Source organism: Arvicola amphibius, chromosome 2 (assembly GCF_903992535.2).
Source record: "Arvicola amphibius chromosome 2, mArvAmp1.2, whole genome shotgun sequence".
NCBI lineage: Eukaryota > Metazoa > Chordata > Mammalia > Rodentia > Cricetidae > Arvicola > Arvicola amphibius.
The window spans coordinates 180,888,894-180,913,729 of NC_052048.2; the positions used below are offsets into that span (position 1 = coordinate 180,888,894).

Here is a 24,836-nt window from a genome sequence, read left to right on the forward strand (position 1 = left end):
GTCTCCCTCTGGAACCATTAATAGATTTTCTGTATCGCAATAATAGGTTTCTCTACCTACGCAGTAAGCAAACTGAAGTGAAAAAGTAAAATAAGTTTATTTGAGCAAAGCAACTCCCGGGTAAGTTCTTCAACCCCAGAGGTCAAGGCAGGAGAAGTCACACACCCAAACTAAAGTAGGGACTTATACAGCCTATAGGCAAGGGGTGATGATGTATCCACCACAAGCTGGGTTTGTGCCCAAGTATCCTTAAAAGCTGAGTGCTTTAGGCCTGGACTTAGGCTTCCGGCAACTTCGGGGAGGAGCTGCCGCAGCCGCCAAGAATGCAGAACTGGGTTCATGGCACCTTTTCTTTGTTGGAAATTCTCTGAGTGGACAGGGTTTAGGGAGAGAGATGGGGCTTCCCAGACTCTGGAAGAGTAAGCTAGAGGTCCCAACAAAACAACTATAACCAAAATAAACTCTTCTGCTCATGATTTGCTTTTGGTCATGGTATTTTACCACAGCAACAGAAAGTAATTGATACAGTGTCTTTGCTGTTCATACAGTTAACTCTCCACACCTATATAGTTATTTTCACTGACAGTAGGTAAAATTTTCCTGATACTAGCTTATATATAGTTACAATTGAAAAGTTGTAGGATATTAAATTTAGCAAGCTTTCTTTTGGCTGTCAACCAGCTCCCCAATAAAGACATGGAGACTTACTAGTTATGAGTACTTGGCCTTATCTTATGCTTGTCCTACTAGCTCTTGTAACTTAATTTAACCTGTTTGTCCTTATCTGTGTTTTGCCTCAGGGCTTTTTACCTTTCTTTCCTCCTATATGTCCTACTTTCCTGCTTCTATCATGTCTGGCTGGTGGCTGCCTGGCTGTCTCCCTGGCCCTGGGCATCTCCCTTTCTCTCTCTTTCTACCCGAGCCTAGAGTCCTCCTCCTACTTATTCTCTCTGCTTGCCAGTCCTGCCTATCCCTCTACTGCCTAGCTATTGACCGTTCAGCTTTTTATTAGACCAGTCAAGTGCCATGGGCAGGCAAGGTAAAGCAGCAACACATCTTTACATAGTTAAACAAATGCAACACACCTTTATTGTTAAATATTCCTTAACAGTTAAGTGGAGTGAGATGTGTATGCATGTCTGTTGGACATATGTTAGGACTTGAATTGCTGGGTAATAGTGTGTGCAAGTTTTAAGGGTCCACAATATCAATTTTCTAAAGTATTCCTAAGGAGCCTGAAATATATGACTCAGCCATTAAGAACACAAACTGCTCTTACGGTGGATCCAAGTTTTATCCCCAGCACCCACAACTGCCTGTAACTCCAGTTCCAGAGGATCTGACACCTTCTTTTGGCCTCTTCAGACACCCATACTCACAATATCTCCCCCACCTCACACACACAGAGACACACACATGCAATTTAAAATCAATTTCTTAAGAAAAAATCAGAGACAGAGTAGGCCTAAAAGTTTGCATCTTCACAGTGGTCTATCCGAGTTTCCGTTGGCCTGTGTGTCATCAGGACTGGGTATCTTCCATCTGTTGATAGCAGCCATTCTAATGTGAGCACTAGGTAATTTGATGTCATTTAGTATGCATTTCTCTCATGGCTGATGCTGGGCCATTCTCTGTATTTTTATATATTTATTGGTCTTCATGATTTGCATGCGCGTGCGCGCGCACGCGCGCACGCGTGTATGTGTGTGTGTTTGTGTGTGTGTGTGTGTGTGTTTCAGAGCTGTTGCTTAATTTTAATTATGTTTGGAGTGAGAGGCTTTCCTAGTGATTTGTAGGAGTGATCTTTGTAAGAGTGATCTGTATATCAGGTTATTACTTCTTTGTTACAGAAAACCTTGTTATGGTCTTCTCCAACTCAACAGATTGCCTTTTATTCACTCACCCAATCTTCCACAGAAGAGACTGTCTATAGTAAATGAGTGCAGCTTATTGTTTATTGTATGGATGGAGCATTTTGTAATAATGATTTCTTATACAAAAGTCACAGAGAAAACTTGGAAACTTTGGTGTAGTGGTTCCCCAGCATCTAAAAAAAAAAAAACCAAAAACATTAATTTTTAATTTTTACTCTTCTGTAACCTAAACTTTCCTCAACTGAGATTATGTTCATATGACTTTAATAGTAAAATATTCTCATATCTACCAGCACAAGAGATAATGAATGATTCAATGATTGATTAGCACTCAAGTAGATATAATCAACTGACCTTAATACAGAAAGCAAGCCCCGAGGTGCTATGCTTTCACAGAATTGCTGTCAAATCATCATTTTACTGTATTCTCAAGTGGTCTGAGTAAGCACATTCCTACCCCTTCTTCTAACTCTGTTCGTTTAAATGTATGTATTAACCTCAATAGTTGAATTACAAGCAATTTCTGGATGATAATTTCCTTTGTACCCGTATTTCAAATGATCGTGTGTCTTATTGTTCCTCAGTTTATTTTCATATAAGAACTTCATTGTAATGTATGCTTGCAAAAGATTGTTAATCAGCTGCATTAGTTATCTTCAGTAGATCAGTGTAAAAGGAGACTGTTCTATTCCAGAAGAGATGCTGAGGTGGGAATGCAGCTTCTCTCTGACCCTGCCTTGGATTTCGAAGAGCTAGAATTAAGGATCCAGCTTTCTTTACTCTTGTTTTGATCAATCAGACTACTCGTCATATTAAACTCAAAGGAAAAGCCAATGGTATAAATATTTCTTCATTTTTGGTCTCAGTGAAATATGCCCATATAACTAGATCAAAAAATCAAATCTTCCTAGTATCCCCCAAAGATCTACCATCAGAGTAAGCCCATTCCAACTCTACCATCAGAGTAAGCCCATTCCAACTCTACCATCAGAGTAAGCCCATTCCAACTCTACCATCAGAGTAAGCCCATTCCAACTCTACCGTCAGAGTAAGCCCATTCCAACTCTACCGTCAGAGTAAGCCCATTCCAACTCTACCGTCAGAGTAAGCCCATTCCAACTCTACCATTATAGTTTAGTTTTGCTTGTCCTCATGGGTTTTTTTTTTTTTATAAATTTGGCCATAGAGTCTGGTTTATTTTGCTGATTTAAACCTGAGATGTTTGTTCATGTTTTGCATGTGAATATGGTTTGAAAACCATCATAAGAAAATAAAATTTCGGTGGGTGGTGGTAACACCCTTTAATTGCAGCAGAAGCAGATAGATCTCTCTGAGTTCAAGACCAGCCTGGTCTACAAAGTGAGTTCTAGGATATCTAGGGCTACACAGTGAAAATGGCACGCACGTGCGAGAGAGAGAGGGGGGAAGGGAGAGGGAGGGAGGGAGGGAGAGGGAGGGAGAGAGAGAGAGAGAGAGAGAGAGAGAGAGAGAGAGAGATTTCATTTCTGCTTTCTTTAGATGTGATGGGTTCTTTCTTTTAACCTGTCGCATTCTGTATCTAGATTAGAAATTGAAACCAAATAAGTAGGAGAGAGACCCTTCACTGATACTCCAGTGTAGCAGAGTTTACAGAGGGCCTGACTTAGCATATTAAAGTACCAGATAGCACTGCATGAACCAAAAAGACTAGAAAGTCACTCTTCTCCTATAATTAGTTTTTAAAGCTCAGAAGACTATTTAGCGAAGAGATGAATATAGAATCCAGTGCCCTTTGCATTGAATAAAGGCTATGCTCTCTTCATTATTAAATGAGTCCTTTTTCTATTCTTGTTTTTTAACTAAAAAAATAAAATGTATTATTTCCTGGTTTAGCTTTGAATAGAAGGAGGAAAAAAAACTAGGTCAGGCTAGGGCTTTAATAGGGGAGGAAAAAAGCTAATACCCTTTTGTTCCCAAGGAAGCTAAAAGCAGGCTCTCTGGCCCATTGTCTTTGCACCTGTCATCATCATACATGTGTGTGTGTGTATATATATATATATATATATATATATATATATATATATATATATTTCTTTTTGATAAAAGCTATCCACTGATAAAAAGAGTTTGCTTTTGGGGGGGATGTAATTAACAGGAGGACACTGTTGGTGGAAGTAAAAGAAACAGGGCTGGGCTGTCTAGGAGTTGGGTAGATCATAAGGTGACACCCAAAACCTGGTATGCTTTTCACTTATGGTTTCTGAATTTTAAAGAATAAGAATCATTTCTCTAGAGCCAGCTCTGGAAACTTTTAAGTTTGTTTAGTAGACCAGGATCTGAGTCTTCACATGATAAAGGTCAAACAAGAAGTATGAAACCGGGGCTGGAGAGATGGCTCAGAGGTTAAGAGCACCAGCTGCTCTTCCGAAGGTCCTGAGTTCAATTCCCAGCAACCACATGGTGGCTCACAACCATCTGTAATGGGGTCTAATCCCCTCTTCTGGACTGCAGGCATATACACAGACAGACTATTATATACATAATAAATATTTTAAAAAATAAAATTAAAAAAAGAAGTATGAAACCTACAGATTAGTTTTGAATTATAGCAGACTGATGGCAAATGATAAAAAGTAATTCTCTATTTTTTTAATTATATAACTTTTTATTTATTTTACATACCAGTTTCCCCTCCCTCCTTTTCTCCTGTTTCCTCCCCTTTCCCATCTACTCCCCACTCTATCCCCATCCACTCCTCCTTCATCTCCATTCAGAAAGGGACAGAACTCCCATGGGCTTTCACAAAGCATGCCATTTCAAGTTGAGGCAAGAACGAGCTCCTCCCCTTTCCTCAAGGTGGGGCCAGGTAATCTAGTATGGGAAACAGGATCCCAAAAGCCAGCTAAGCACCAGGAAGAGGTCCTGCTCTCACTGTTAGAAGCCTTACTAAGAGACCAAGCTACAGGATTATCACACACATGCAGAGGGCCTAGGTCAGACCCATACAGGCTCCCTGACTGTTGGACCAGCGTCCTGGAGCTCCAGCGAGCTCAGGTCAACTGTCTCTGTGGGTTCACCCATCATGACCTTTCTGGATGGTACAATCCCTCTTCCCTTTCTTCAACAAGACTCTCGGAGCTCAGCATCGTACATTGTGAGTCTCTAAATGTTAGCATTTCCATTCAACAAATGAGGAAACTGGGAGAAAGAAACTTCTTCATATACACAGTCATCATCAAGTGATAGAACTGGGGTTTAAACACAGGTAGTCTGGCCTGCCAAGGCACCCCACTGTAGCCAGCCAAGCTAAAATTGGATCAAGAATGTATGGTTTTGGACTCCTAATGGTCTTGACTGATAGATTTTTTTTTTTTTTTGCAAATGTCACAGACATGCATCATGATGGCACTTTGACTATATATTTTATTATTGTATTTTTAATATATTACATTTTGGTGGATTCTCTCCATTCCATTAGCAAGTGTTTAAACAGTATGTGCCCAGATGTGTCCGGGAGGACAGTGCGTTAAACACCATACTGTGCTTTAAAACACTTTCTCTTCATTTCCTCTGTCTATTCAAAGCAAAGAAAACAGAAATGATCATTGTTGGGAAGTGAAGGAAGATACAAAAAGATAAAATGTAAAAAATAGATAAAATTAGTTGCTTAAATTTGGGGAAGAAGATGCAGCGGTTCTGAGTAGGAGAGAAGACGAAGGAGAGCTGTGGCTCTGTATTCTTAGGACTACGCTGTCTAGATGGCAGCCTTCTCATGCCTCACTGCAGGCTCGGATGCCTGCTGTAGTCACTGTCAGGGGCTTTCGTTGCATGAAATTTTGGAGACGAGATGATTAAATAACAGGAAAATATTGTTTCATTGCTCAGGGGTTGGTTCTAATAATTTCTAGGTTTCTATTCACTTGGAGTTCTACCGTCTGTGTTTAAAGGGTCAGAGCTAAAGCCGAGCAGTTGGCCCTTGTCTTCCTCCTGTGGAATCCTCCAGCACTGTGTAGACTTGGTCAGTGGGGAGTGGATGAAACTGCCATCAGACTGGGAAGTCAGCTCGACCTCCAGTGAGGAGCACACAGTGAAAGCCGGGAGAAGTAATTTCCCTCTGGAAGCTCACAGGCCTGCCTCCTGCTAGCTAGTCCTCTTCGTTTTGCTGTTCACTTCTTTCTTACCCCTCGTAACTTTCTTCATGTAGCTCAGCCTAGACAGCTGTGAAAGAAGCAGAAACCTAGCAAGGCCAGAATTATATTCAGATATAGAAATTATATGAATAAAGCATAACATTCACAATTTTCTGAGAAGTTGCACTTGAAATTGAAAAGGGCTCCAATATAATGTAAGCAACAGCTAAAGAAAGACCTTAGCAAACTGCAGCTGCTGGAAATCTCTAGATAAATCTGAAGGAGCAAAGAGGTGATACAATGGGCCAAGCCTTCAGCTATCTCTCAAATTGTTCTGTAGAATGCAGACACTTATCTCACTCTCTCTGGATGCCTAATATGACTTTTAAAATGCAATTAGAAAAGGGGAGATGAGTCAGACTCATGAATAGATTAAGTGCAAGGGTAGAAAATGCTTTGCTTAAAATTTTTTCATCCCTCAATTAAACAAGATGAAGGTCATGGATGGATATGGGACATTGTCAAGCAAGTCAGGATGAGAAGCAGACTTAAGTCTCAAAATTAAACAAAACAGATAGGTTGTTAGCCAGAAACTCAGCTACAAACATATCAGTGTTCAAGATGATTTAATTGAGTGCTTTATTCTTATATCAAAACTCCTACTAGCAATAAATGAAAAAATCTCCCATATAGAAAATGAAGAATAAAATCTCCCATACAGGTTGTGAAATTTTAATCTTCCTAGACAATTATTTGAGACTTACAATTTTATTAATTCTTTTTAAAAAGCATTAATTTGTTGTTTTATATGTTGTGTTTTATTCAATTTCAGGTCATGGGATTATTTAATAATTTCCATTTAGGTGTTAATTTAATACTACTTCTCTTTCTCTCATTTGACATCTTAATAAAAGATTTTAAATTCTGTCCTTCTGATGTAGTCCACTTCAAGCCATCATGATGGTGGGTAGGATGCATGTGATGGAATCCGAGCAGGTGAGCCAGGCAAGGGCCGAGCAATGAGACTGCACGTTGAATTTCCTGCTAGGTGATAAAGAACCACTTGCCTGCTTACCTCTATTTTTCTATCCCTACTAGACTTTTCCAGACTCCCAGTCTGCCATGTTTTCCGCCCTCCTTATTGATCATTCCCAGCTTTTCTTCTTAGCATAGACTCTCATCACCCGCTGTCCCTTCTTTTTCTCCTGTGCCTGCCCAGCTCAGCTTTCTAGATTCAGCTCAGCTTTCTAGATTCAGCTCAGCTTTCTAGATTCAGCTCAGCTTTCTATCAGCTCTGCCTATCTCTTTCACAAATCCTCACCTCTCCCTACCTCCTATAAGCCTCCAATTTCCTTCCTGGTTGAAGTAAAGTCAGGGAGGGTATCAACAATGTGAGCAGTGAGCAGACAGTCAGGACATCACAGGTGTGAGCAGACAGTCAGGGCATCACAGGTGTGAGCAGTGAGCAGACAGTCAGGACATCACAGGTGTGAGCAGACAGTCAGGACATCACAGGTGTGAGCAGTGAGCAGACAGTCAGGACATCACAGGTGTGAGCAGTGAGCAGACAGTCAGGACATCACAGGTGTGAGCAGACAGTCAGGACATCACAGGTGTGAGCAGTGAGCAGTCAGGACATCACACGTGTGAGCAGACAGTCAGGACATCACAGGTGTGAGCAGTGAGCAGACAGTCAGGACATCACAGGTGTGAGCAGTGAGCAGACAGTCAGGACATCACAGGTGTGAGCAGACAGTCAGGACATCACAGGTGTGAGCAGTGAGCAGTCAGGACATCACACGTGTGAGCAGACAGTCAGGACATCACAGGTGTGGGCAGTGAGCAGACAGTCAGGGCATCACAGGTGTGGGCAGTGAGCAGTCAGGGCATCACAGGTGTGAGCAGACAGTCAGGGCATCACAGGTGTGAGCAGTGAGCAGACAGTCAGGACATCACAGGTGTGAGCAGACAGGACATCACAGGTGTGAGCAGACAGTCAGGACATCACAGGTGTGAGCAGTGAGCAGACAGTCAGGGCATCACAGGTGTGAGCAGTGAGCAGTCAGGACATCACAGGTGTGAGCAGTGAGCAGTCAGGACATCACACGTGTGAGCAGACAGTCAGGGCATCACAGGTGTGGGCAGTGAGCAGACAGTCAGGGCATCACAGATGTGGGCAGTGAGCAGACAGTCAGGGCATCACAGGTGTGAGCAGTGAGCAGACAGAGCGACACAGGTGTGAGCAGACTGTCTAGTACGGTGAGTGGTGTTCTCCAAGGAAAAGTGTTTTAAACACACAAAAGCCACAACTCAAACATAATAAGGAGGTAAGAAGATGTATTGTCTAAATAAATAAAATGTCTAAAATCAGTACAGTAATGTTAGCAGTTTCAACAGATTGTTTAGTGAGAAATATAATCTCTGGAAGAATTAGGAGAAATAAATTTTAAACCATTGAGGTGAGTTTTTCTGGGACACAGAACTGAAGCTGGGGAAAGGTGAGATAATAGGCCAACATTCATTGTGATAGATTATTTAGCCATGGTAACTATTACTTTATGTTAAAATTTTTACCTGCTTAAGTATTGTCCCATACACCCTCAATTCCTGTTACTGTGTTTTTGCCAGTTCACTGATTCCCCACGAATACACTCACCCTAGTTTTTTCCCTTGAAAAAAATCATCTCACTCCATCTTCATTTTTCTCCAGGTTTTATGACAGCCTCCTCTTTTCTCTGCGCTGTCTTACACAGCCACACACGTTCCCACCTCCCACCTCTCTCCCTATTCTGAATGCTACAAGAATACTGGACCCTTAGTGGACCTTGCTTCTAGCAGATTCCTAAGTGTCTCTGCTAAGCAAAGACGTAAGTTCTTCTGAAGAGAACTGTGTGACAACCGGGGGGGGGAGGGGGGAAGACATCACAAATGTCAGTACGGTGGGACCCTCGGAGGAGGCTGTGAGTACAATGTCAGCTGTACTCCATTTCTATAGTTGAAAGTCAAGGTACATCAGGCCCAACTCACAAGTGATTATTGATTATTTTAATTCTATACTGACAAAGTTCTGAAGCTTACAGCATGTTCTTTGTGGGAAACTCTTGCTGTCTGTATGAGTGAGTAACATCATGTCTCCTGGCAGAAAACCTGCGTGACCATATGGATCCTTGTAACTAAAGAGACAAGATGGAGGGCTGGAGAGAAGGCTTAGAGGTTAAGAGCATTGCCTGCTCTTCCAAAGGTCCTGAGTTCCCAGCAACCACATGGTGGCTCACAACCACCTGTAATGGGGTCTGGTGCCCTCTTCTGGCCTGCAGGCATACAAACAGACATAATATTGTATACATAATAAATACAATATTTATGTATTTATTATGTATTTATTATATATTATTATATATATAATAGAGAGAGAGAGAGAGAAGATGGCGTCCACTGCTTACACCTAGTGTTCTTCCTCATCTATGAAGGAAACACTGAGAACACGCTTGGGATGCTTAACTTAGAAATGAATGTTTAAAACTCGTGGATGCACTTGTTTTGCAAGTTGAGCCACTGCCCTAAAGTATGATCCCTAAGTAATACACTGTTCACAGTTGATTTTTGCTTACTGGGACCTGTGTCAGTTTTCATGGAAGTTTTTAGTCTACTCATGGACATATCCAATACTTGGATGCTTGGTACCTGAAAAAGAGATATAGGACATATGGAGTAAGGCCTGAGATGAGCCCATGATCTTGCCCTGCTCTGCCTGCTCTTCAGATTCTTCCATGCATGTGTCAACAAACATATGTACATATAGCATATAGCCTGGGAATTTGTTTGTTTTGTTTTTTAGTGATTGTAGGTATATGTATTTCTTCACTTAAACTAGCCTATCAGAGAGGAACAGGGGTGGGGCAGTTAAAGGGGGCTTTAAGAAAAGCTAAGAAAGCTAAGTTGATAGAGTGCACAGAATAACTGAGCATAGTGGTGCACACTTGTGTGTAGTGATAAGGCAAGTAGGCCTGCTTTTCATGCCGCCCAGATCCCACCCGAAATAACAACACACAAATTGTATTCATTTAAACACTGCCTGGCCCATTAGTTTCAGCCTCTTATTAGCTAATTCTCACATCTTGCTTTAACCCATATTTAGAAATGTGTGTAGCACTGCAAGGTGGTGTCTTACGGGGAAGATTCTAGCCTGCATCCATCTCGGAGAGGAGAGTCATGGCGACTGCCTGAGGCATCTGCCTCACTTCCTTTCTTCGCAGCATTCTGTGCTGTCTACTCCACCTATCTAAATCCTGCCCTATCAAAAAGCCAAGGCAGTTTCTTTATTAACCAATGAGAGTCCTCCATTACTTGTGACCCCATCACTCAGGTTGGCTGCATAGTAAGTTTGAGGCTAACAAGGGACACATAAACCTATGTCTCAAACGAAGAAGGAAAAAACAAACACACACATAAAAAAAAAAAACCACAAAGTGTCTGATACTCAGATGAAGCCGACAGATCTGATATGAAGTATGGGGCTATGCCTGATAAAGCTCTGCTGTGCTAGGGAATTTTACTACAAGCATAGATTATAGGAACTCTTAGTTGATCTCACAACTGTAAGATAATGGGCATGTTTAATCTCTTAAATAGGTAGTAAAATTTTTGAAAATTTTTTACAACCCCCCTCCCAGAAGAACTGATAAAACACTCATAAAAAGCAGAAACTACTTAGAATAGGTTTTGAAACCATCCAGTTCCAAGATCAAATCCGGAATCCCCCCTTGTGAAAGAGGTGTGTGTTTGTGAGCAGTCCTTCGTGTGAGCACCACTCTCTCCTTATTGGCTGAATGACACACATTAAACTGACTACACAGTAGTTGTTAAAGAAAGGTTATTGATATATGTATTACATTACTATGTAACCCAAGAAATGCCATCCAGAGAATGGGAAGCATAGAAATCTTCGGGGTACAGTACACAGACCCTGACAGAACAACCTGCACTGCAGTTTACATTTGCAATTGGAAATTCGGTCACGTGGCACACTTCATAATCCCAGCACTTGAATATAGAGGAGTTTGCCCCAGGTTTAAGGCCAGGCCAGCATTATCTGCTTAGCCTATTCCAGGCCAGCCAGGGTTACATAGTGAGACTCTGTTTCAAAAAATAAAAATTGGAAATTAACCAGAAATTTAAAATGTGACTCTTTAATGTAATACATATATTGTTAGTAATATAGGCCAAAGAACAAAAGTTGCACTGCTGGGGAAGAAAATAGCAGCTTAAAATAAAACTAATTACAGAGAACTTTTAAAGAATTCCTTGCATAGAAATTCTGTGGGGATGAGTCAAATAGGAGTAGGGATTTTTAACGTAATGCATCTCCCATAATAATGCACTTGAACTTATCACTAAGTTACCTACCTTGACCTGTGATTAAAATCTCAGCCTGTAATTGGAAAGCAGCTCTTTGAACTTGGTGGTTTGCTGCCAAACTCGCTCCATAAAAGATGCTGTGTTTTGTGTGCTCTGCACAGCGAGCCTACATAATGGTGAGGCTGCCCCTCGCACGCTGGAGCCTTCACTCTGATGTCTGGACCTTTACCCCAAAGCTTAGCAACCCTGGCCTTTTTTCTTCTGGAAAAGCTCAGTTGTGTACAGTAGTTTCTCTGTGCTCATCCCCAGTGAGAGCATAACACACAAGCCATCCCTTCTTCCTCTTTCTCACACACTTACTGTGCTGTAGGTGTGCATTTTCAATTTATTACATTATTACCAGGACTGCCTCTCTTGTATGATCTTAATGAAATACATGTAAATGCAGTGAAATGTAGTGACCTTAGTGTGCAGTTTGATGGGTTTTGACAAATTCACCCTCTCTCACTCTCTTCCCCTTTCTCTCCTCTCCCTCTCCTCCACCTCTCTCTCTCTCTCTCTCTCTCTCTCTCTCTCTCTCTCTCTCTCTCTCTCACACACACACACACACACACACACACATACACATAACGTATACTCCAGTGAATATGGAAAATTTATCCAAGAAAGATTCCTTGCCCCCCTTTCTCATTAAAGGCATTCCCAGTTCTGATGCATTCACCATAGATTAGCTTTGCCTATTGCAGAATTTCATATTAGTAGACTCATACTGAGCACACTCTTCTCTGTCTTTTCATTCACTTGTCTTACTGGCTTGAGCCTTTTCCGCATCCATGGTTGTTAGTGCACAGTCCAGGAATGGAGCCATGTGGGGAGAATTCTGAGTGCTTGTGAGAACACGCCAAGAAAACAAGACAGAAGTCTTGTGAGCTCAGTTTCTTCCAAACATGGAATTGTTCTTGGAAAGTGTTTTTGTGCTCCTCGCAGGTGTAGTGGGTAGGAGTGAGTTTGCATCAGCTTGCTCATTACTGCTTGGTGCTGTTATTCAGTTATACCTTTGTGAAAAGTCATGGTTTTGCCGTGTGTGGTTTGCCCTTGTGATTGTATACAGCTTGAACTCCTGAGGACTTTACTCATGTGAGCTTCCTTAGCCCTCAGAGTATAAACTGTCTGAGGCTCTGAATAAAGTTGGCTATTGCATGAGACTCTAGTTTGTCTCATTTATTGGCTCCACCCTCCCGGGTCCTCCCACCTCTAGAGTAGTAACAGTTGTTCCCATTAGTAATTTACGTTTATGGTTGAGTTGTATTCTGTTGTATGGATATGGTGTTTTTCCACACTTATATTAACAGACATTTGAGTTGTGTTCAGTCTTATTCCCTCATAACTAAAACTGATGCTGTCTTGCTCATTAATTCTTAAAAAATTCCTTTGGTCTTTATATGCCAGTATTCTTTTAAATAATCACATTATTCATGGAAGAAGAGTGGCTGCATCATAAGATCAGTACATATTTAACGTTACAGGAAATTTCTAGGAGCCCTCACTTTCTTGTCAGCATTTTGTCTGTTTTTTATGTGCTCTATGAGTTTACATAAAACTAGTATTTTTTTCTTTAAATGTGTGATAGGATTCTATAGTGAAGCCATCTGTTCTTTTTCCTTTTGAGAACCTTTAGTTACTATTTTGCTCTCTTCAATGTGCATGCATATGTGTATATTTATAGATCCTATTACTTCTGAATCCCTGTTATAAATTAAACATTTCAGAGAATTTATTCATTTCTTTGGTCTGAGTTACTGAAGTCAAGGACCTGAGACAGGTTTGACTATTCCCATGTGTCCCTCTACCATAGGTTTTCTGGAAGTAGCTCCCATTTAATTTTTAATATTAGCAGTATGTGCCCCCCCCCCACTTTTTTATTCATCAATTTATTTAGGACAGAAAAGCATAGATGGTGAACATTTTTGGCTTTGTGGGCCATATAGTTTCATTTTCATCTGCTTTACTCTGTTGTAGTGTGAATGCAACCATAGTACACAGCACATGGGTAATGAGAGCAGCTGTGTTCCAGTAATGCTTCATTTAATATATAGGCAGTAGATGTGATTTCACTGTAGATGTTAATCACCAAGCTCCGATTTTATCAATTTATGTATAATTGAGGGGTTTTATTATATTAATTTTTACAATGAACCTTCTTTGTTGTTTCATTAATTTTACTGATTGTATGTTTCATTTCTCTACCTTTTGCCTTCTGCTCACTTCAGGTTAATTTGCTCTTTCTATAGCACTGTAAGACAACACCTAAGGGTGAGAGCTGGCCTCACTGATCCTGCTTTTCCTTTCTGATGCGAGCATTTGCAGTTGTACATTCCTCTCTAAGTTGTGCTTTAGCTGTGTCCCACAAATGTTGACATGCTGCATTTCCTCATCATTCAGCTCAGAGTTTCTTCTCCTTCCCTGGTGGTGCCTGTGTGAGCTGCGAAGGATGGTCCTTAAATTTCATATGTGCAGCAATATCCCAGATTCGTTTTGTTACTGGTTTGTATGTGGTTCTTTTATCATCAGACGGTATACTCCAAAAGGAATTCAGTTCTTTTAAATTTATTGTACTTGTTATAATGGCCCAGAATGCCATCCGTCTTCATCACTCCTCAAAAGTATTATAGTAATGGATGTATATTTCTCTGTACTTTGGTGATACATACATAATTATTACTTAAAAGATGTATGTATAGATACTGTCATATATATATATATACACATACATATATATACATATATATATATAGTGCAGATTAATTTGTTCCTGTATATGCACACACAGAGACATATTTACTGCACTGTAATCTAAAGAATGTCACCTGGTGGTAGGCTGGGATGGCCACTTCCTTGCCTCTCTTCTCTCAGGCATCACAGTTCGTTGTCTCTTGTTCAACATCTGTTTAGTTATTTCTCCCATTTGTGATTGGGCCTTGGCCAAGGAGCTAATTCAATACCATTTCCTCTTTCATAGCTAAAGCAAAGTCATTATTATTTTTACTCTTTTGAGGGGGCGTCTCAAATTGTCTGAAATATAGACAAGGATATATTGTTTTCTTCTGACATGACCCTATTAATCTTTTTTCTTTTATTTTTTAATTTTATTTTACATTCCATCCACAGTTCTCCCCACCCCCTGCCTTACTTCTGCTCCCCCACAGCCCACCCCCACCTCATTCATTCCTCCCATGGGAAGTCAGTAAATCTGGCATATTAAGTTGGAGAAAGACCAAGCCCCTCCCCCCTGCATTAAGGGTGAGCATGGTATCCCACCATAGGAAATGACCCCAATAAACTTGCTCATGCACCAGGGATGGATCCTGGTCCTCCTGCCAGCTGCCTCACAGGTACTCTAAGCTTCACCACTGTCTCCCACATGTGGAGGGCCTAGTGTGGTCCCATGGAGTCTCCATAGCTGTCAGTCTGGAGTTCCTGAGTTTCCACTAGCTTGGTTCAGCTGTCTCTGTAGATTTTATCCTCATGATCTTCATCTTCCTTGCTCATCAATTCTCCCCTCCCTCTCTTCGATTGGATTCCCGGAGCTCATCCTAGTGCTTGGTTGTGGATCTCTGCATTTGGTTCTGTCAGTTCTGAATGAAGGCTCTATAATGATAGTTGGGGTAGTCACCAATCTGATTACAGGGCAAGGCCAGTTCGGACTCCCTTTCCACTGTTGTTAGGAGTCTTAGCTAGGGTATTCTGGATTCTTGAGAATTCCCCTAACACCAGGTTTCTCCCCAACCCGATAGTGCCACTCTCTATCAAGGTCTCTTTCATTGCTCTCCCACTCTGTCCCTCTCCACCCTCAACCATCCCATTCTCTCATGTTCTCATCCCCAACTGCTCCCTCCCGACTCAGTTTACCCTTGAGATGTCATCTAATTCTTCCGTGGGCGATCCATGTAATCCCTGTTAGGGTCCCCATTGTTACCTAGCGTCTCTGGAGCTGTAGGCTCGTTATCCTTTGCTTTACATCTAGTATCCATTTATGAGTGATACCATGTTTGTCTTTCTGAGTCTGGGTTATCTCACCTGGGATGGTTTTTTTTCTAGTTTCGTCCATTTGCCTGCAAATTTTATGATGTCATTGGTTTTTTTATAGCTAAGTAATATTCCATTGAGTAAATGTATTACATTCTCTTTATCCATTCTTAAGTTGAGGGGCATTAATCTTTAATCACCACAAAATATCCAAGAGTTCTGGTTCCTCTTGCTGAGTGTGATGTTTTATTTAGAAACCAATCTCTGAGCATTAGCTCTGCTCATTTCTGTGAGGTAGCTTTGAATCAATGATGCAGTATAGGTCAGAGCTTGCAGAAAGGCAAATTTGATGCACATTTCGACTTAAAAAAATAAAAACTCTAATAACAAAACAACCAAGTTTAAAGGATGAACAGACTCAGAATAGACATTTCTCTAAAGAACAAAATACAGATGGTTAACAGGGACACAAAAAGATCATTAGCTGTCAAGAAAATGCAAATCAAACTACTGTTCTCCCAGACCAACACTGTAATTTTAAAAGGCAGAAGATAATAGCAAGTGTTGGCAATGATACAGAGCATTGAATCCTTAAACATTCCCTCAAAAGCTAAAGGTTGCATTGTCACCCGGTCCAGCTAGTACACAGTGAAGACACATCTATACAAAATGTGTACAACATAGTGGTGCAGCTGCACATGTTGGCACAAGCCTGTAATCCCAGCTAATCTGGAAGCTGATGGAGGAGTATATCAAGCTAGTTCAGACCCTGGAAACCTAGTAAGACCTTAGATCAGAACTGAGAGTAAAGTAGGGCTTCAGAATGAGTACTTACCTAACCATACAAATGCCTGAGTGAATCTGCAGTGCTGGGGAGGGAAGAAAAGTTGTGACATCCATCTCTCCAGTCTCAGCACCCAGGAAGCAAATGCAGAAGAATCATGAGTTCCAGGCCAGCCTAAGCTATATAGCAAGATTATGTCTCAGAAAAAAATAAACAAAAAATTGTGCACACTAAGGTTTTTAGCAGCATCGTATTAATTACTCAGAGTTGAAAACCACGCACATATACCCACATGCTGAATAAATGAATGTGGTATATAAGGTGATATATTCTTATTTGCTAATATAAAAATATTAAAGTACTGCTACATCCTTAAATATGGGTGAACCCTGAAAATATCCTAAATGAAAGAAAACAGTGACCCTGGATGTGAGTAGAAATTATACATGCATCTCCAAAATGAGGAAATCCATATAGATAGAAGTAAAATCTTAGTTAAAGATTGGGGGAGAGGTGAGTGTGGAATTTAAAGTGTATAGTCCATCATAAATCACTAAGTGACTCTGCAGTCTGCCCCAGCCATACAAAGGTCACCCACATTCAGAGGATCTGGTTTGGTCCTATGCTGGTTCCTTCCCTGTCCAGCTAGAGTTGGTGAGCTCCCATTATCTCAGGTAGACTGTTTTGGTGGGTGAACCCATCATGGTCTTGACCTCTTTGCTCATATTCTCATTCCTCCCACTCTTCAACTGGACTTTGGGAGCTCAACCCAGTGCTCCCCTGTGGATCTCTGCCTCGGCTTCCATTAGTTGCTGGATGAAGGTTCTATGATGACATTTAAGATAATCATCAGGAAATTTTTAATAAAATAATAATAATAAAAGGTAATCATCAATCTGACTACAGGGCAAGGCCAGTTCAGGAACCTTCTCTACTATTGTTTAGGGTCTTAGCTGGGGTCATCCTTATGGATTCCTGGGAATTTCTCTAGTGCCAGGTTTCTTGCTAGCCCCATAATGGCTCCTTGAATCAAGATATCTCTTTCCTTGCTCTCATCTCTGTCCTTTCTCCATCTCAACTATCCTGTTTCCGCAATTTCCCCATGCCCTTCTCTGCTCCTCTTCGCCTCCACCCTCCCATCTCCCCCGACCCTCACACTCCCAATTTTGTCAGGCGATTCTGTCTATTTTCCCTTTCCAGATGGATCTATCTATGTTTTTCTTAGTGTTCGCTTTGTTACTTAGATTCTCTAGGATCATGAACTATAGGGTCAATATCCTTTGCTTTACAGCTAGTATCCACTTATAAGTGAGTACATACCATATTCATCTTTCTGGGTCCCCTCACTTAGAATGGTTTTTATTTAGTTCCATCCATCTGCATGCAAATTTCAAGATGTCATTGTTTTATACTGCTGAGTAGTATTCTGTTGTGTGACTGTGCTACATTTTATTTATCCTTTGTTTGGTTGAGGGGCATCTAGGTTGTTTCCATGTTCTCGCTATTAAAATTATGCTGCTATGAACATTACTTTCTATTTATGAATATTTGGTGAAGTTGATTTTAGAAAAACAACTTTGAAAATCCAATTAAAGAACCATCAGTAATATTCTCTCCAATCTTATTTGACAAGAACAAATTAAGAGGCTGAAGATTGAGTGGTTGTGACGAGTGGAAGTGCTCAAACAGAGGTGTCACCATCACATCTTAAAAGAAACAGTCAGTAGTTTCAGGAATCTAGGTGGGTGACCTGGCCTCCTATAACTTTCATTAGTTTATACTCCGCCAGGTAATACCTCAGTGATTTTTAATAGGTTATAGTAACATGCTTTACCTTCTTCACCTACACAACAAACCACCCAATCACCTTGCCAAAGAATTAATTAATTCTCAATAGCATTAATATAAATATAGGTATCAGTATTGAATCTTACATAAATCCAAGTGCCATCTGGAAAAGCCACTTCAGGTCCTATCTCACAGGGAACTTCATGCGGGCATTGGTTCCCTTGTTAATGTAGATCTGAGTGCCATACAGGAGATGTTAACATTACCCTCAGTAATGGTCAGAATCCATTACCTCCACACCACGTGATGGCAGAAATGCCAGAGTGGAGCACATGTTAGTGGAACCCAATGAACCTAGGGCACAGCAGGGCAGAGAGAGCCACAGGTACGCAACAGTGAACTAACACCGCAGAGCAAATAACGCTGCTGCTCCTTTCCTGCCGAAGCCTCTGGTTTCACAACCTGGGAATCTGGCTCACAGCGAGCAAGGGTTGTGCTCCACTTTTCTAAGATAGATCAGAACCACAAAAATGGAAGGAACGAGTAAGAGATCTTAGAAAGGTCTACCCTCTGATACACGTCCTTTCTTTTTTAAATGTGGACCTGCATTTGATTCTCCAGATTAGTTCTAAACACAGCACCTCCTTCTCACACATGTATCGCCCTCCCGTTAACAACACCCTACCCAGATGGGTGTGTTCGTGTCAGTGAACTGTGTTGGCACATCACAGTTTGCATTAGGGTTTGACTTTAGTGCCATGTGCTCTTGGACAGATGAGAATAACTTGTATCTACCATTTTGGCATCACCTAGAACATTTTCTGTGCTTTGCCTGTTTGTCCCTTTTCCCACACCCTAGTCCTATATTTTCTGGAATTTTAAATATGAAAACTGCCAGACTGGCTCCTTTTGCTCACCTCACTGATATGTCCTTACAAGTTTTCCCAGGCCTTTTCTTCACTTATGCCTGAGGTTTGGGTAAATGTCCCCTGAAATTCCAGGTGAAAGGCCAGCCAGTAGCTTGGTAGAAAGGTGGTGGAAACTGTAAAGTCGGGCCTACTGGGAGGCCTTCCGGTGGTGGGACGTGCCCTTGAAGGGGGGTTGCCCTCTTACCCTTCGCACTTGTTCCTGGCTAGGTAAATGCTTTTGCCTGAGATTACGGTTACAGGCTGCCATAGGCCAAAACCAATGGGGCTAACTTCTCATAGACGGAAACCTCAAAAATTAAACCATAACAAGCCTCTTATCTTAATGAGTTGATTATCTTAGGGATTTGTAACAGTGACAGATAGCTGACCAACAAAGCTGAATGGTTCTGTTTTCATAAGCATTATGTAATATTAAATAATATGCATTCATCCACTGAAGTAGCAAATTTAGCAAGGCCATAGGGAGACTGAAACCCTTGTACTTATATTCAACACTAATAAAATAGTAAATGAAATAAAAGCATCAACAATCATGAGTCTGCCTTTGTCTGGATAGCGTTGCTTTACCATGCTGTTTCCTGTGAACATGTGAGAAATTCAAAGCAGCCCAATGACAAGCCCTCTTTTCAATTAAACACGGCTACTGTTGTATCTTCCAGCAGGAGCATTCCCTCCTAGGTACCTCCAGGCTGGCTTGGGCCAAAGCTGAAGTGAAAAGAGCAAAAGTTCCATGAGTAATAATACTAATAAGAGAAAGAATCCTTTCTACTTTTCCCGACTCATCTATTCTTGTTATTAAGGGGTGCAGTGTGATTGGTCTTTGGGTCAGGTATTCCAACATGCCAGCATTATAAGTAGCTTCCCAACTGGTAAGAGCCGAATTCTGCCCAGGCCATCTCGCTGTTCTACCTTGCCAGCTCCATCTGGACGGGTGAGTGTATGGCTGGGGAACGGAAGGGCAGGAACCTGCAGTGTTACACTCATGGCCAGCAGCACTGTTAAACAGGATTCTATGACTGAATAAGACCCTGACAAGGAAGACAACCCCATACCCCAGGGGCCTGTTACATGTGGAGCTGTCAGACCAGAGAGGAAGGAGTCTGTCTGTCTGTATAGCCACTCGCATGGGTCCTTGCCCTTCCCTGTTCTTACTTCATTTAGCACAGTGGTACTTGCAGCCTCCAAGCTGAGCTCAGCAATAGGAAGCAGCAGTAAGATTAGGGACAGGCCCAGGGAAAGAGACAGAAATGGGTGTGTGTCATGTCTGATACAGCCCAGATCTTCAAATCAATCACTTTTGAAACCACTTAGAATGTTTCTTTCATAATTCCTTGTACCCTGCTGAAAATGCAGATTTTTCCTTTTCCTTTCAGTAGATAACAGAATTATTTAAGTTCTAAACGGAGACAATTTTGTGCATCCTTTGCAAAATTCTTTGAAATGAATTCTTGTCAGATAGACTTTCTTTAAAGATTATAATTGTACAGTAAAATTAAGTTAAACAGATTTAACACTCTTGGCAAATTTCTCTTAAATGAATCCTTGTCAGATCAAGGTCTTTAAAGATTTTTTTTAAAGTGTGGTAAAATTTAAACTGAAGAAGCTCACCACACTTCTTCAGTTTCATGGTCTGTGCAAGCTTGCTGGCCAGCTGGCTCTGAAGGGCGCTCTTCCCTAGAGATGAGTTCTTTAAACATAGATGTCGTAAGTCTTCCTTTCTGTCCCTGACATCATGTCATTCTGTGCAGTGATGAGGGAGGACCTGTTACTACCAAGTACCTATTCCCCTCACCTTCTCAATATAATTATTCTGTTGCCTGTGGCATTCAAAAGCACATCATCACTAAAAACCATTTTTAAAAATAGGGAGACGATAAATACTATAAAAATTGAGATCTAGAAAGAGGCAGTAATTCTCATCCAGGTGTTGGTGGCTATCGGTGTGGTTGTGAGATGTTTTCAGGAGCATTGGTTAAGTCTTCAGCAAGCTGGAGGCGCAACTCGAGGCCAGCTACACGCTCACCACCTCCTCCTAATTTTGTTCTAGTGTCTGTGATTCCTGGGATTCCTAGGTTATACTTTGTGCCTAGTGTAATAATCGTTTATTTGACCCAACCACCTATCATCATTAAAAAGAAGCCACACCACACATTTTCTGTGTTATTACAAATTCTCCATTGAATAGTTTCTAATGACTTCACAGTACAGATATGGTATAATTTAATAAATCAGAGTTTAGAAAATAAATCTGCAGTCATCTCCACTAAGGTTATTGTTTAACACATAAAAATCTTCCTCCAGGCTCTTTCACACATACACACATCCTCAAAGGAATGCTTTTGTATGTGAAATAGTTATAGCTGTCAATCAGTTATTCTCCATGCCATGGTTTCTGTGTGTCTTCCAGGTTGTTAGGGGGTGATTATGGATTCCTGTCAAATGATATGTCTACTATGTATTCAGCATGAGGCAGTTTGTGTTTTTCTAAGTCTATTGCTCTCCTGTCTGAGGAGGTTAAGCAAATCTCAGTGATGCAGAGGGAAGAGGACCAGCATCCCGTGCTGTAAGCACACAGCCATGCCTGGGGCTCATAGACCTGCACACACGGATTAGACTTCTGCATAAATACTCGTCTTGATTGTCACATTCCACCCAGAGTTAGACCTACATGCATAAAAATGGCTCCAAGCCTGGCTTTCAAAGCTCTTTGCCTCCCTTGTTGCTTTTTAACCACCCAGCTCAGAGACATTTTTTGTGTTACATCTATCAAAGATGATTAAGGGACTGGAAAAGCTGATTTATAAGGACATATTAAGAAAAGTAAATATTTGCAGCCTGGCCCAAGGGAAGATATTATAGATGTTTTCTGGCCTTACATCATGAAGGAGACTTAGGTTTCGCTTTTCCCAGTAACTAGATTTTTAGGGATAACAAAATTCAGAGGAGGTTTTCTGAGTATAACCTCACTTATGCTGATTAGACGATTGTATCAGTTAAAAATTGCATTACAGCTACTAGCAAAGTAGAAATAATAGTAGCTTAAACAAAGAGGCCTTTATTTTCTGTTCCTCTGACCTGAAGACCAGAAGAGATTGTCTGGGGGCTGAAGTGTGGTACCTGTAATGTCACAGTGCGCTTGCGCCATCTTACCTTTAGGCTCCATTGCTCTGAGCTGTGACTCCACTCTCAAGGTCTCCAGTTTGAGAGGAATTACTGTAGCTCAGTTGCTATGGCAGCATGCCAGAAATGGAGTAGGCAAAATTAGTCCTTATCTACCACGATCCTCCTACGCGACTCTGATTTCATATCACATGGCACTCAGTACCACAGTTGCAAGTGGGCAGTGAAATTTAAAGAGATTATTTGTTTCATAATTTTGACATTGGTCATACTTTCAACCACAATAATATGAAGGGCCTTTTACCAGGTAAGACTAGAATAGTGAGAACTAGGTAAGAGACCAGTGATTTCTGTGACAGTAATTCACTTCTAAGGTGACTGTAGTGCTAGAAGGTTCCATTTGTCATACTACCCCTTGAGACTTAGTTCCCACTGCTCACTCTTACCTATTTAAGTGTATTTATAAGTACATACCTTGAGTTGATTGTAAATAACTAGCCTTCTCAATGCCCCTAAGAAAATAATAACTAAAATATTATGAATTCTTTTAGGTACCAGGCATTGTGTTAGGTACTTAAATATTCCTGGGCAAAGGATGAGGACAGAGGAAAGACAATACACTGTGTGTTCTTAGTGTTGAAACTGTGGAATGGCCATTGGATTTGTTAATATTCTGCTTTCATGATTATTGATATTTTCCCAATGAAAAGTTTTCATAATCACCTCACCTAATCCTCATTTTATTTCAGAAGAGGTCAGTGCCATTACCACCAGATGCATCATGCAGGGAAGCCCGACATCTCACCTTCAGCAAGCAGCTGACTAGGGTTTCACACCTGAGTTTTCCAACTCTGAAGCCGGAGCACAATTTTTACCCATATGGCGCTTGGAAACTAGTTAGATATGTGCAACTTGGGGAGCCAGTTACCCCAAGATCTTTTCTCAGATCACAGGCAGAGTTTGTCAACACACACAAATATCATATGCTCAGTTCATGTGCTCTATTGCCCCTTAACCACAACTTATTAAAATCAGCCAGTCACCTGTAACTGTCCCTTTTAAGAACATAACCCTTTGTTGAAACGAGGTTAATCATGAGTGGTGGCTTAGTGTCAGACATCTTTAACATTTAATTCACAGCAGGGTTTCTGTTACGGTGGACAACACCTCTGGTGCTAGATCTTAAGTGCCTCTATGGCCATTAAAAGTCTTTTTATTGTGTTTTATGTGACTACTCATTGTTTACTTAAGCTGAAATTATGGTTTTGCATTTAAAATAGAGCGTCCACATCTGTTCACTAAGATGATTTGAGTTTTAAAAGCCTTTAGGACTTAGAAAAGGTTCCAGGCACCTCTCTCAACTTCCTCTGGTGTCAGCTCTGCTTATCCACCATGGGAACATCACTCCTAGTCATCTCTTCTCACTTTAGCAGTCTCTCCCCTCCTCTTCCCTCCTCTCCCCTTTCTCTGCCTCTCTCCCTCTACACCCTCTTAGAGGAAAACATTTGTGAACATAGAGTAGTTCATTTTTTATTTTTATTTTTATTTTTTTTGGGGGGTGGGGGTTCGAGACAGGGTTTCCCTGTAGTTTTCTAGAGCCTGTCCTGGATCTAGCTCTTGTAGACCAGGCTGGACTCAAACTCACAGAGATCCGTCTGCCTCTGCCTCCCAAGTGCTGGGATTAAAGGCGTGCGCCACCACCGCCCAGCTGTAGTTCATTTTTTAAAATGTCATCCCTGTTGTGTCTGGGCATGTGGTCTCCAGAGTTCCTTTATTGCACCGTGTAACTTCCTCACACCCTTAAGAACATTTGAAGACAATGGGCTCTGGGAAACCCAGTGAGTAAAAGATACTCACATTGCACTACTTTGATTGTTCCTAGATTTTGTGTCATAACATAGATTAATATTATATTTTATTTGCTTTAGATTCTTTTTAAAATAAGTGAATGAAACCTGTCCTCACCTTTACCAAGCAGTAAGTGAGATGTGGCTTTGATTTGCTTTTCAGGGCAGCCTTTGGCAAGGAATCTGAAGTTCTAATTGGGAACCTTGGTGACAAACTTATTCCTCCACAAGACATTCTGCGTGACGTCAGTGACCTCAAAGCCTTGGCCAACATGCACGAAAGCCTGGAATGGCTGGCTGGCAGAACAAAGTCAGCTTTCGCCAACCTCTCTACATCTCAGAGTAAGTGCCAAATAGGGTGACAACTGCTGCAGGATTGCAGGGCCAGACTGAGGGCTTCTGTTTGGAACATGAGTGTGTGCTTGTCTCTAATGGAGCATGCTCCAAGGTGTCGGAGCTGTGTGGGAATTTTGTTTACACTGTAACTCTCTCACTTTGAGAATCTGGGGAAGAACTTATCTCTGCTTCCCGCTGTGGAGTATGAGAAGCCTGGCTTTATGCTAAACCCTAGAAACACAACATCATGTAAGATGGGAATACTGAGTCTCAAGAAAAAAATAAAACCAATTCCTTTTGTCTTCCTTCCAACAATTTCTCTTAGAGCCTGAGTGGGTGGTTACATTCTTCCTCTAACTAGATAAAAGTTAATAAAATGTATCTAAAAAGAGAATAATAGAAGTGATTGAAATAGAAAATAGAGGTAATAAGGATGACTATTATTCTGGAAAAGAAAAAGAGAGATAACAGTTAAAGATTTCTAAGAAATTGAAGATTAGGATATAAAATAAAAATGATAACCCTTTGATCAAGGACCAATTGGTCAAAGAAAAATAATTAGAAAACTTTAAGGCACATGCACTTTAATTGCTATAAAATGAAACACTCTTATAAAGATTTATTTATGTGTATGTATTTTTCCTGCATTTGTGTATATTTACTGT

General features: G+C 41.0%; 1 protein-coding gene across 1 annotated transcript in view; it reads left to right on the forward strand.

Annotated features, from left to right (window-relative positions):
• The window catches only part of Exoc4 (exocyst complex component 4), a 722,780-nt gene that overhangs the window by 574,587 nt on the left and 123,357 nt on the right, over positions 1 to 24,836 (forward strand). Inside the window, exon 14 of the mRNA XM_038318719.1 lies at positions 23,999 to 24,177. Within this exon, the coding sequence (XP_038174647.1) occupies positions 23,999 to 24,177 (179 nt within the window). The remainder of the gene's footprint in view (positions 1 to 23,998; positions 24,178 to 24,836) is intronic.